This window comes from Zerene cesonia, chromosome 17 (assembly GCF_012273895.1).
Source record: "Zerene cesonia ecotype Mississippi chromosome 17, Zerene_cesonia_1.1, whole genome shotgun sequence".
In the NCBI taxonomy this organism is placed as follows: Eukaryota; Metazoa; Arthropoda; class Insecta; order Lepidoptera; family Pieridae; genus Zerene; species Zerene cesonia.
Genome location: NC_052118.1, coordinates 8,013,091 through 8,027,567, shown reverse-complemented (window position 1 = coordinate 8,027,567; position 14,477 = coordinate 8,013,091). Strand labels below are relative to the sequence as shown.

Below are 14,477 nucleotides of genomic sequence, written 5' to 3'. Positions count from 1 at the left end.
AACCAACATATAATGGACGATGGGTTACGTATACAAAATAAAACACACCAAAGGGAATAATCGATTGATAATTATATCGGTTTTTCATTTCCAATCGGTATTCTAGATATAGATAGTGAGTAAACAAATTGTTATTCTAACAATTGTGTCATGTATAAAATCATTAGGTGTCTTTAAATTTACTTTATAAGCAAGTGATTTTATTGACCGACGCGGAAATTCCCAAAAACGAAAGTCAATCAAGTCGTTGTCAAAAGATTGCTGCCATTTTTTTTATTTAACAGGAAATTAGTGTCATTTCACCCCATTTTAGAATCTGGCGCTGGCACTCAAAATAATTCTAGGAAACGTCGTAGCGCTTTAATTTTTTATCTCTTTTATGTCTTTTCTTTAATTACATATTATAATGTCATTTTTTTTATTATAATTAGTTATAATTTAATATTCAACTCAATAAAAATGCATTGTAGTAAAGAGACAGTTTTAAAAGCTATATTAAATTCAAACTTTACCGTCCTAAAACTCTATAATATTGCTAATCACTTTTACTATGCTTATAATTTATATATGCAATAATTCTACGATCAAGTTAGGAGGTAAACAAATATAATGCATTGAATTGTATAAAATGACCGTACCTACCCAACTTATTAATATTTTTATCACCGCCTAAAATAAAAGAAAGTTTGCTTTCTCACAGCTCATATTTGAATTACATAGTTGCCACCTATAATACATTATTTTTTACTTTTTAAATATAATCTCATCAAACCGCCAACGAAACCGAAAACTCGTTAGTAAACACCAATACATAAATACACGATATCTTTAAAATTACATTTACATAATCGCATTTCCCACAAACCATGAATCACAACAGCTTTCACATTAACAAAATATGAACAGCAACAAATATTAATGATGAATCGCGTCGATATGCCATTACTGCTTGTAAGCGATAATTGTTCGACTGGAAACAAACATTTAATACACATTAGCTAATTACGTCGCTGTGTTCGTGCCCTGAATTCTAATAGAATATTTGTTGAATTGGGCCTACATTTGACTAGCTGATATTTAGCTAAATATCGTTACAATATATTTTAATTTAAACGTTGAGAAAATGCTTGAAACGTAGTAGTTGTACAAAGTTACGTGTAAATAAATAAATTTTGACATATAGTCAAGTCAAAATAGACATGACAGGTTGCAATAATTCGCATAGAGCAGAAAATTAATATTAACCTCTAATATACGATACAAATGATATGTGTCGGCCGTATCCGGTCGATCCCATGCTTGCTAAAAAAGTTATTCGAAGTCAAAGGTAAAAAAAAACAGTTTTTGTATTTTTTTTTTTTTTTTTCAAACGGTCAATTTGTCACTAAAAAAGGTCAAATAAATGTAGATCATCAAATTTCCTACAGAAAATTATGTTATTTTAGAGATATCAAAGATTAATAACTTAATTTTCTTAGAAATAGCCGCATAACGAAATGCATATAGATGATACACGGCACATACTTTTACTAGAATAACATCCTTACGTCCGTCCGTCTCCTATATCTCCTATATATCCGTCTCTCTAGTTGTACCGGTTAACTCCTGGAACGGCTTAACCAATTTTGACGGAAATCTAACTTGCAAATAGCTGATGTAATAAGGAGTAACTAAGGTTAGTTTTTGTACTGATATTATATCAGAACATTCGGATTAAACGACTTTTTAATCCGAATATTACCTTATAAGTGTAAGAGCGTAAGTGAAACTGCGGGACGCAACTAATAATCATATAATACATCTATTGTTGTAAGTTATCATGCTATAAATCGAACGGTCTCACTAGCGATCCGCCCCGTCATCGCCCGTGGTATATATATGTCCTATAGCCTTCCTCAATAAATACCTATCTAACACTGAAAGAATTTTTCAAATCGGACCAGTAGTTCCTGAGATTAGTGCGTAATAAACAAACTCTTCGCCTTTATAATATGACTATAGATTGCCATTTGATTCAGCTCACATTCCACACATATATCTAATAAGTAGACATTGGTCGCCTATATATCATTTCGGATAAACGAAGCGTACTGTATACTTGTATTAAACTAAGCAATAAATAGGACAAGTATAATACATCCTTCAAACAAATAGATCGAGGTCAAAGTCTTAAAAACTACGCATAATGTTCCGTAAGGGTTAAATGCTGGTGTGCAATTTTTGATCGTAAAATCTATTTTGTCGAGTGTAAGAGCCATAAATATGACATATTGGGTCTGTTAAAGACGACCGATTTTATCCATCGCTCAATAAATAATACGCTAATATATAAATGGAATGAAGGAAGGAAAACATTTAATAAAAATGCGTTGAGTCATCGTTTTATTCCATGGTACGGGTTTTATTGTGACTATATTGACATGAAGAGTATAAGTATCTATATTTTTTCTTTTAAAAGACCTGAGAAAACGAAGATTTTAGTGATATGTTTATATGAAAATTTATTTATTTTAAAATAGCATTGTTGTTAGTCAATATAATAGTTCCGAATAATATTTAATTTCCGATATTTATGTATTGAACTTGCCGTGAGACAAACGTAGCGTATATTCATGTTGTATCTTTCGCCGAGAAAAACTTAATTCATAATTATTAATGCGATATACGAATATAAAATAAACTACACTTTAAATATAAAAGCCCCAAAAAATTACTCTTACACAATCAATATCAACAATACCTTTAGATACATGTACAAAAATACCTTTAGATTAAAATAATATAAAGCAAAATAAAAATATTCACCAGTTAATGCACAGATCACAATCAAAACGAACACAAAAAGTCCTCTGAACAAAGCCATGTTGCAAACCACACTACTTTTATTTACACTTATTTTGTTTATAAAACAATTTGATTTTCATTTAACTCCAGTAATTGTTTTTAACTGATGCATACTGCCTTATCAATAATACGTGAATTATTTACAGTTCCGTCGAGATTTATTGACTATATATTGATAAGACTGTATTTACCGTGCAGTGATTAGTTTTTAATGACGTTGCAAATTTATTTTTGCGCCATCTTGTAGACATTAAAAGAATCAATGTAAATTAATTACAATATCTGTAACTTGACAAATAACCCACTGAAACATTAGCTCTTTAGGGGGATTTGATTAATGATTCATAGTATAAATTAATGCTTATGTATGATTTAAAATAATATAAAATTATTATTATTATTCTATTAATAATTGTTTTATAGTAGTAGTAGTTATATGTTAACGGTGGTGAAATCCTGTATTTAGAGCATATAAACACACCATTAATATTTTAATAGTATAAAAATTAAATACAATAACAAAACCTCTTATAATTTCGTACACTGTAAGTCTTATCCTTTTTATAGTGGAGTCTTTTACCCATACCCAGGGCCCCTGAGGTAGGGACCCTGGGTCATGTCGGATTCCCACTGCATGAGTGGACTACCGAATTAACTCCACTGTCTGCGGTCGAGGGGGAGACACGGGAGTATGTGAGGTTTCGTACCCGACCGGCATGGTATACCCAAACCTACATCTAAAACAGTTCATAACTTAAGTTACAGCGGTGTCTCCTAGCACTCCTCTGTCGATAATCAGTCATACAATACCTACTTGTCTAAATAATTAAGTTGTCTTTGAAATGGCGAACAATTTTACGAAAGATGTTGAATGGTCATGGTTGCCTACTTCAAGTACTTTGTGTGTTTTATTGTTGTCTTTCTAAATTGTAATTTTAGATATGCCGATAGCTATTAAAAAGCAGCCTGGATTATTATTCTAAGGGTAAATATTATTTTAAAGGTTACACTGAAGTGACAGCGACAACACCGTACATTTCAGAGATAATTTGTAATCAGACTCATGTCCATGATTCATTAAAATATCAGGTTAAGTCCCGAACAAGCGGTATATAAAGTTACTGTACATTTGTTATGTCTCAGTTCTTCCTGTCGAGTGTTGAGTATTTGTTAGAATGGCTTCTTCCAGTGTTTATATTTTGTTTCTTTTCTTATTCGCCGTTAATGGACACGTGACTGTGAATATCTATGAAGGTTTGTATGGCTATGTTCTTGTATCTAGTTGAAAAAATATCCATTTTAGCTAAGAGGAGGCTTTTTGTTTTCCACATTTGCGTGATTTTAAAAGAATAATCAGCTTTTTCAGTCTGACAATTTATTGGGGCTACGTCGTTTTCGTATTTACGAAATGGTTTCGAATAATAAAGGCAATTTTATATGTTTAAGTAGTTTACCGATAATTATTTGCTATAATTGAAGAATAAAGTTAAAATTATATCTCGCGCTCTCCGGTCCGTGGTATTATGTACAAATATTAACGTTAAAATGAGACGCAATAAAAGGGAATTAAAGAAATACAAAGAATGTGTAAATAAAATAGTGATCATTTATATGTCAGCTCGGGCTGGATTATAGGGCTAAGTGCACTTGCGTTCGTTAATATCCAAGAGGGTACTCCGACATATATATTCTTCATTTCTTCATAGATGAAGAAAAAATAAATCAACAAATCGATAAATATACAATACAGAATGTAAATCACTTATAAATCATATATGACATACGTAGATTCATAGGTACAGAGGAATAGACTCAAAATACAGTAAGACGACTGGGTTTTGCAGTGTGGATGTGCATAATTAAAAGAGCGAATTTCAAGGTTCCAGAAGTTTTCTTTGTTAAACGTATATATGCTTTGAACAACTCACAACTTGTTGTATTAATGTAGTTAAATAATCATCAGCAAAAAAACTAAAGGCATTCTCGATAATTAATGAGAATAATTAAGCTTAAATAAATAAGTAGGTACTCACCTATAATTGTTCTATTAATATATTAAGGTTACCCATATCAATTAACTAACAATTTATGATTAGACCACAAATTGGTCAGGAATATACAGACCCATCAGTATTGATAATGTTTTCAACAGTATTGATTGATTGCATGCAAGAGGTGACGCACGCAACTCGAATATTCCATTTTGGCAAATTTTTCATTGTTCTTCAGCGAACGTTGATACCAATAACAGCCTGACTCCTATCTACTATCATCTGTAACCTAGTTAGTAGTTACACAAAAAGTAATATATATTTCCGTTTGCTATTGAGGAAATGTTTGGATTCTCTAAAAATGTGTACATTATAATTTTTGCATATTTCCGGATGACTTTAAATAAATAAATATGTAATGCATTGTATTTTCTTGTGATTGATTTTGCGCCAGTATTTTACATTTAGAACTTAAACGGGGAGCCCCGTGACCACGCTCGCTGTAGTGTTCGAAACGTCGTGTTAATATTATTATAATGAATAAGTCGCGTTTAAAATCCGTTTAAAAGCCTTTAATTTCTATATATATTGTTGTATCAATTTCTTAGTTAGTAGTTTAGTTTTTTCATACTTTTCCGGTAATATACACAACACAAAAATAATTTGTCATTCGAACCTGTAGATCGTTCAAAATAACCAACAAACAAACAAACAAACAAGCTCTGCAGTGTTAAATAAAATTGAGACTGATAAAGTTGTGGTGTTGTGGAACCACTAACTGAAACCAAAAAGGGCCAAGATGTGTATTAAGATGCGTCAACAAAATCGCTCTGTCCCTACCCCATAAGAAATAACATTTTAATTTAATTTATAGATGTAGACGCTAATAAAAAAGAAGGTTGGAACTGCGACCCTGCGACATGCATGCAACTGTGTCAGCGGATGGGATACACCAGTGGGGAGTGCATAGACAACAGATGTCAATGCGACAAATTTCTTGTTGATTCTGGTATGTTATGATTATATATACATAGAAACTAAATTGCTTATATTCTTTCTTCTATTAATATTTACAGTACAGCAATAAAACAAAATACATAATTAATTTAAACAGACTAGATATAAAGACAGCGTTTCAAATATATTCAATTCAATAAATTTATTACACATACGTTACGTTTATTAACATATGCCTAAAAGTAGATGGCTTAAAACCTTAGAAACAGAACTAATATCCTCAAAACCACAAGGCCCTAAATTGGCGGCAAATTTTGATATTCACATAAGATTAGATTTCGAAAATAAATAGACAACGTAGCAATAAACTGCTATTCAATCATAAAAATCCCCGCACTATCTCAGCCCCTTCTCCTCAAGGGAGCAATACATGTTAGTGTTGATTACATTCATTGCAATAATGCGTACCTAAGTGTTCATTTATATCGTTAAAGATAAATGGTTTATACGTTTTGTCTATGTAAAGAATTTTTGTTTTGCTAAGGATTGACAAAAGCAATTTAGTCTTTGGTTTTCCTGACTGTTGATTAAAGTCCTAACTCATATTCACTTTCATAGATAGAAGTGAGGAAACAACGCTAAGCGATTGTGACTACAGAGCGTGTGACCAAACATGCCGACGGCTTGGCTTTCCCGGAGGAGTATGCGTGGGTGACAAATGCAAGTGTGATAATTTCCTCAACCAAGAAATTAGCCAAGGTTTGTTATTAATATTAAGCTCCTTTGACCCGGATGTCAATATGCATGCATTGCACGTGTACAACTGTATCTATTAAAAAACCTGCATCAAAATGCAATGTTTGCATGTTTGCGCTCTTGCAAGGAAAAAATGCGTATATGTATGTGCGAAATTAGGTGGTCGGCATTACGCTCAGAGGCCGAGATTTTATAAAGCGAAAAAATGCTTACCGCATTGTATGCACAGAAAAAATCCATAATATATCAAAATTTACACTATGGCACACTTTACTTAATATTATAAGATACCTGAATCTAGAATAATACCCAGGAAATTAATACTTAAATAATTAAAAATATATTTTAGTAAACTTAAAATCACACTTCATACAAATAAATTATAAGTAAATAGCTGTGATTATGAAGAACGCGATCAAACAAACGTTTTTCACCTGTGATTACCTCCTGTGATGTGAACGACCAGAACCACCTGTGATGACCGGGTGGGGTGTGTGAGGCTTTGTCACACTTGTATGTCAATGTCTTTACAGAAATAATTGATGGTATTGTTTTTATAATACACTAGCTGTTACGAATATAAAAAACTTCAAAATGCTCATCCGATTAATTAAAACTATAGCTAGACACTTTTTGACGAATATTTTAATACATGATGTGTCATTTAAACGCACAACATAAGTACGTTATTGATCACAGATATTCATAGATCTAAAATTCAAAGCTGCAACTACCAGGAATGTAATCAAAGATGTCGTCGGCTCGGGTTCCCTAGTGGCGCGTGTGTGAACAATGTATGCAAATGTGATAATTTCGCATACGATGAAGGTAATTTTTTCTTCTTTTTTTGCTATATATTATAAATGTGGAAAAATATTTGTTTCTTTGTATGTCTACTTTTACGTCGCACTGGAGTGATTTTTGTGTCTGGACTCAATGAAGATACACCTATGTCCAGAGTCCTCCTATCCCCTAGCCTTCGCCAGAGAGTCATGTGGATTACTTCTTATCTCTAAAAGGTTTCGCTTTCCCAGTGGGCTTTGTTTGGGTGATTGCTAAAATACGATAGCTTCTATCAACTGGAAGTAACAAGTAAAAGTAACAAGTTTTTAAAGATTTAAAAGGTAAATTTTTAAAGCAAGCAATATTTATAAAGCATTTCAATGCTATGAAACTAAAAATTAAAGGTAAATAGTTTAAAAAAGTTAAATTGCAGTTTCATGGATAATCCGAAATAGAAGGTTGCAATTTGAAATTTAATGAATTATCTCTCGTTAATTGCATTGAAATACTAAGTATTCCAACCATATAAACACTGTTATTTCTCCATCACGTCTAGATTCAGCTAAAATCAATAGTGAATATAGCAGCTGTAATTACCGAGAGTGCGATAGAAGATGCCGCCGTCTCAAATTTCCCGGAGGAGCTTGTGTGAATAACAGATGCAAATGCGACAATTTCCGATTAAGCGTTGGAGGTAAATGTAATTCATTTACTTAAAAAAATCTTGAAACCAAATTTTCGTGGTCTGGCGTTGAAAAAAGAAGCCTATCGTAATGTTATAAATACGATTCGCTTTCCACCACAGCTACGCCCGCGTGGTCAATGGACAAGATAGACAGACCCGGAACCGTCTGTATAGTTCCTTTCTTTGTCTGCTTCACATCTCAAACTATCCCTTTACAAAATTTCATCCAAACCGATTCAGAGGCAGGGCCGGCCCTAGAGCGTCAAATGAAATAAAACTTGAGAGTATTTTGGTCAACGAGGCTTTTAAAAAAAGTGCGCATAGGGTCACGCGCAATAGAGGACCAAGCAGATAGAGAAAAAAATTTGGAAATGCCTAAAGGCATAAATGTAAAACTTGAAATGTTTTTACACTTACGTCATAATTATATATTTTTTTTTATACAAAAAAAATAACTTAGAAGATATATCATTTTGCGATGGTGAGCTTATATCGAATCGGCCTCTCTGAGCCCTATTTATAGTAGCGGAATTGGGACTTGTTTAGATAGAATTTCCTTCTTTTTCAAGATCTTTTTTGATAAACCCAAGTTAAATATAGTTACTACAAGTATAGGAGTAATTAACGAAAATAATAAAGTGCATCTTGTTTCAGATATAGAAGAAAATCTTTCCTCTCAGGTCTGTGACGAAATTGCGTGCATGAACATGTGCATCGGCTTCAATTACGTTTTTGGCATGTGCCGGGATGGCAGCTGCATTTGTTTTTAATTTTTTTTTTTAATTAATTCTAAATTTAAATTTGTTATTCATAGGTTTTTCGATCATGTCTGCTCTGTTGAGCAAATCAGACATTACCAATGTATTGTTAACATGCTGATCAATTGAGAAAGTTATAGATTTAATTCAATAAAAAAATATCAGGTCTTTGAAATAATATTTTATGAACCCATATTTTTCTGGATTACGCACATTATAGGGATAGTAACGACTTCATTCTATACCCAAACTGAACTTTGAAAAAGGTCTCCATAAAACAGTGGACTATTTAAGAGAAAAGTATAAACTGTTCAAATAGCGATGGGACCAGATTCGAAGTTCAATATTAACAAACGTCCAGTGAAAACGACCCGACCAAGCTGTAATTTTCTATTTACGACCCATAAAAGCATTCATTCCTGCACTTGCTATTGGAAGACCGTTTCCAACGCCTCTAAATTATATATTGCTACGGAATTTCGTATCGTGAACGTATTTAATCTTTTCACCCCACCAGCGCCTGCGTTTATTTGTAATATATTTTTTGAAACTTATCATTTAATTTAGCTCTGTGGAGCTCTGTTGTCTATGAATGAAATATAATTTACACATAACAAATACTATCAGTCATATATAGATCTAAAGGTGGTCAGCATAAAAGGTCAATATATTTTAACCAAAACACAAATGTTTCTCAGTCTTTATTAATAAATCTAGTATTTAAGCTAACCATGTTTAAAACAAATATACAACATTTATTTTCATTCGATACATTATAAGTATCCACATTGTTTCCGCTCGTTCACACACAATAATTAGGTAACCCGTATACAAACGACTTATTCAAAAAGTCGCTCGGCAAACGTACGTGACTCATATTAATTTAGCCAAGTTTTAATTAGAGACCCGAATTCAAACCTTCTTACAACTAACTTAATTAACTCCAAAGAACTAACAGTCGCAGGGGTAACTGCGCGTACACAAATTATAATTATCTATATGGGTATAGAAGTCTCAACTCTTCACGTTGGGCGAAATTAAGTAATAAGCCTACCGAACGTACTATTCATAGAAATTGCCTATTAAACTAAAGTAAAGTGTATATAGTTTGAGTAGCTTCGATGCTCGCTAGAGGATCTAATTTCAAAGCGGTTATATTGCGAAAGTATATCATGTTTAACAATGAAAAGTTTCACCCAGACCATTTGCCTAACCTAATTTGGTACTGGGCGTTATTTGTTTGAAATTTTTAAAGTTAATTGATCGTTCTATTACAAATACGCAGTCGTTCTATGGTAACGAGTATCTGATGGATATAATAAAAAATATACTTGGTTTAAGATTCGTAATCTGGATTAGATGTGAATGAGTATGTGTATGTTAATATTTGAACCACTCTCTATAAACCTCAAATCAGACTCAGAAGAACAAAAAACAAATTAATTATTAAAAAACGGTTGAAAAATTATGTATTATTAACGACTGCAGGGGACAGTATAATTAAGTACTTATCAATGGTCAATAAATTACTTTTGACAAGTTACTAACCAAATTAATTGAATGGAAATCGTTTATTGAGTTTTGGCAGTTTGACACTTGAAAATCCGCTATGAACGTTCTTAATTTAATTTAATGTTACTGGATAAAACTGATAAAACGTTGAAAAAATTATAGCTTACGAAAATGTGACTTGACAATTATTTCATCCTTATTGAATGAAGTTACCGCATTGAGCTTATACTGTAGTGGCATGTGTAATTTGATAAATAAATGAATAAAAGATAATATAAATTTAGTAGTGAATAATATGACTGATGGACATTTATTTTTATTACGTTTGTATTTTTCTGTTTATTACAAATATTTTTTTACAACGATTGATGTACCTAATATAAAGTAATATTGTTTAAAATAGTAAGCAACAAATAAATAAAAAAATCATTTGTTGTTTATATATATTTAAAACATGCTATTAAATATATTTAAAGTAACAGCTATTGCTGCCTGGACCTCATATTTAAAACTCTTAATTATTATTATTAAAAACTAAATAATTTTCTAAAAAACGAATAAAAGAAGAATTAAGATAAACCTTACACGTAAAATCTCATTCTCCATATTCATACTACCAACCAAAGTGAATAAATATGTGTATGTTAATGTGTGCATAATGTATCTTTAATTAATTTGTGGGGCTTTCATGATGAAGTTAACATTCCATATACCTAATGAGACAATATCAATAATTAAACAAATATTTAACAAACAATAAACTAATAATGAAAGCGTGTCACATTTTTAAACGACTGTCGAATTCTGAAAACCTACGACGATAGTAAATAGGATAAAGATTTTTATATCCCCCATGAGCGTGCTTGAGAATATTTTTCAGCTCAATGAACTAGAAAATGTGACGTCATCCTTGTTAGTATAAAAAGAGATTTTATTAGTGCATTGATACATTTAAACGATTTAAAAAATTCATCAATGGCAAAATGTAAATGAACTCCTATCAAATAGATAAAATAATAATGCAGCGAATTTAAAATCAATTACTACATGAGAAGACGTTAATAAATAAATAAAAGCGTGATCTTGATCTCAAATTACAAAAACTAAAAAACAGGAATCGATATTTATTCTATTGTATTTAATATTTTCTAAGAACGTGACATTGGTACCTATTAGGCATCTCGTTTCCATTTGGTTCGATAGAGTATTTCTTTTGCTAAAATTTCAACAATTCGACTAGAGTTAAGGCCTAATTTCAATTCTATTGTGCACGATTAATATTTGGGACTGAAACTCCCGAATGGGTTGAACGCTTGAGTTAAATTTAATCAGAGATCGACCTGGGACTTCAAATTATAATGTTTTTGGCAAAGTCGTATTATACTGGCTTATTAACTTTAAATGTTATGTAACACGTTAGCTCTAGTTTATAAAGTTTACCTATATTTTTCCATCAACCGTAATATACTTTTAAAACAGAAGGAATGAGATGATTTTACACGATAGTTCCATATGATTTTACTACGAGCTATTCTCAAATGCTTCTTGATTAATTTCGCTCTGAACCTAAAGTTATCAACATAAATCCTAGACATGTTTTAATGTCGTCCGGTGACGCAATAAACGTGAGAAGTTATTAATTTGGAAGACGCGGCGACGCGACGCGCCGTGAGATGAGTATCAAACCAAAATGAGGAGGGACTTTTTAACATTTCACCAGGGACGTTATATTATGGATTATTTTTTATAGCAACAATCATTTTATCTTTTTTGTATATAATAAACGAATTAAAGAATATATCATTCAATAGAAGCGGTTCGCTATCTATTTATTAATTTGACAATTATTGATTAAAATAGTTGATTAATATAGAATATTATCATATTAATAATATGATATATTTTATAGACTTCAGCATAATGACAAACTTAATTGTTATCCAGGTCAGCTAATTACTATTGTAGCAGTTAAGTAGAACTTGTTGCTTGCATCCCCGAAGAGTTTAATCATTTACCCGAAGCTACTCTCTCGAGGAAACCTTCAAAGATAGGCTTTGGTATTACAAAACTATGTTTCATATATCATAGGAGTCGAGTTTATATACATCGTCTGGACTGTAATCCCCTGGGTGGTCAAACCTCGACACCAACTGCCGTACAACCACATTTCACCGAGTTTCAGTACCCAAATAATCTGTATTTACCGCTGTGAATTTACTTGCCTCAGCTTAATATCTATCTTTTTAATCATACTTGTAGGGTCTTTAGAAACCTTAACTTTGGGCGGGAAATACGATTTCTGACATAGGTTCGAAATATGGTCTAGACTGTGATGGTATTCAGAAGGTTTCACACATTAATTAAGTAGGTATATGTCGTTTAAAAGGTTTTATTATTTAATTTATTTCCGTCGCATATTTAAATATTTGGAACTTTAATTCTAAACAGAAAAATGTCCTCTAAATAATCTATTATTTAAGCATAATGAGTAAAAAATAGTAGTAAAGTTGTCTACATTGAACTTTAGAAAACTCTTTTACGCTTTAAAATTTTTAAGCTTTTGCTGGAAAGTTACTGTCCATAGTAAAGTTCTCTGATATTTGATCATAAAGAGATAAATTCATTACAATAAGCTAGAACAATTGTGCAAATTATCCAAGTCTCATTCTACCTCAATCCTACCTCCATATTCATTCGCTTATAATTTCGCTATCCTATTTATTATTTTATCAGAACCTTCTTGAACAAATACTCTTCAAGTCACAATAAACACATAACGCATAAGTATACAATCCGAAGAATAATATCACATCGTTAATAGACTAGAGGAAGCATACGTAGCAAGCTATGCCGAATATTTCGTATCAGCCGAACGATCGCAAATGGGTCCGCAATATCGGAATACCGACGCCACGGCATTTGCTCACTAGTTCCGTGTTAATATCGCCCTTAATTACAAAAGGTTTCTACCTGAAAACGTGACTATCTCTTAATAGAGAATAGAAACCTTTTCTGAAGAACTTTGCTTTGCTAGGCTCCTACTGCTTTGTATTATTTGTGTAATGATAAACTCGATACCCACGAATTGTTTTGTAACTAAGTTATTTAAGTAACGGTTTAATTTGAAATATGTATATACCAGATAGGCTATCTGCATATCTGACAGCTCCACTCCACAGCTCCCACTTATTTATAGATAAACTTTAAAATACCTACAAAATACGTATAATGATAATTCTACGCAGGAGCCGCAACAAGAAATATAAAATAAATACGCAGGACGTGACAATGATTAGTATTTAAAACATTCCTTGTTCTGATCTAATGGTGATTCATCATAAACAAACGATTTAACAACGTTCAAATGATCGTAATTACGTTCCATCTTATTTATCTTAATCCTCTTAAGCGCTAACAACCCTTCCGACTGAATCGCTTTAAACAAATCCTTTCTATCAATCAGTACCCTGCAACAATTAAACGCAATGCCCGACAAATATTTAGGCTCAATTTGTAACAATCCTCTTGCTTAATTGATTACCCATTGTTGATCCTGTTAGTTTTAACCCCTTAAATATTTGTTCTGGAATAAACGCTGTATCTAATAAAGTAGTACTTTTTTAATTCATCATCATCATCATCATCAATAGCAGGGTTCAGACTTCAGGCAATAATCCTCACATTAGCTGAGATATGTAATCGAACCTTTGACTCTTGAACATACCAGTTTCCTCACGATGTGTTTCTTCACTGTTTTAAGCAATGTTGATGTAGATTATAATAAGATCAATTTAAAAACCTATTTATTTCTTACACGATCTTCCTCTCGACTTTTCTTATGAAGTCGGTGGTCCTAACCGCTGAATTACGTTTTTAAATTATGTACAACAATTGTCTTTAGTTTTCTGTTTTGAAGAAGCAAGTCTAAAATTCACAGACATTTAACATCAACGCTGAAACAAACAAAAGCGACTACATGGACTTATCCAACAGACGACAATAAACAAAAATATACAAAATTAAAAATATAATCTGTTCACTGGATTGAGGTCAAGCGTTGTTCGTATCGCATCAATAAAACTGAGGTAATACCCAAGTCGTTCATTACAACCGCTCTCAGCCGTGTCACTTTTAATTACTTCCAAACAGAATATTTAACATGTCTGAAAGCGGCCGAATTTTCATCCCACG

At 32.0% G+C, this 14,477-nt stretch overlaps 1 protein-coding gene across 1 annotated transcript; it reads left to right on the top strand.

Moving 5' to 3' along the window:
• Positions 1-3,947: 3,947 nt before the first annotated feature.
• LOC119833428 (tenascin-like) lies at positions 3,948-8,959 on the top strand. Its single transcript, XM_038357423.1, has 6 exons — positions 3,948-4,098; positions 5,710-5,844; positions 6,411-6,551; positions 7,248-7,376; positions 7,888-8,025; positions 8,671-8,959. The coding sequence occupies exons 1-6, from the start codon at positions 4,020-4,022 to the stop codon at positions 8,784-8,786; spliced, it is 738 nt and encodes a 245-aa protein (XP_038213351.1). The 5' UTR covers positions 3,948-4,019; the 3' UTR covers positions 8,787-8,959.
• The last annotated feature ends 5,518 nt before the right edge of the window (positions 8,960-14,477 follow it).

What these genes read in the sequence shown, in the direction of transcription:
- LOC119833428 (XM_038357423.1), top strand. Translation starts at nt 4,020, where the DNA reads ATGGCTTCTTCCAGTGTTTATATTTTGTTTCTTTTCTTATTCGCCGTT. An exon ending in TAATTTCGCATACGATGAAG is followed by an intron (nt 7,377 to 7,887) that starts GTAATTTTTTCT and finishes CATCACGTCTAG; the next exon opens with ATTCAGCTAAAATCAATAGT. An exon ending in TTTCCGATTAAGCGTTGGAG is followed by an intron (nt 8,026 to 8,670) that starts GTAAATGTAATT and finishes ATCTTGTTTCAG; the next exon opens with ATATAGAAGAAAATCTTTCC.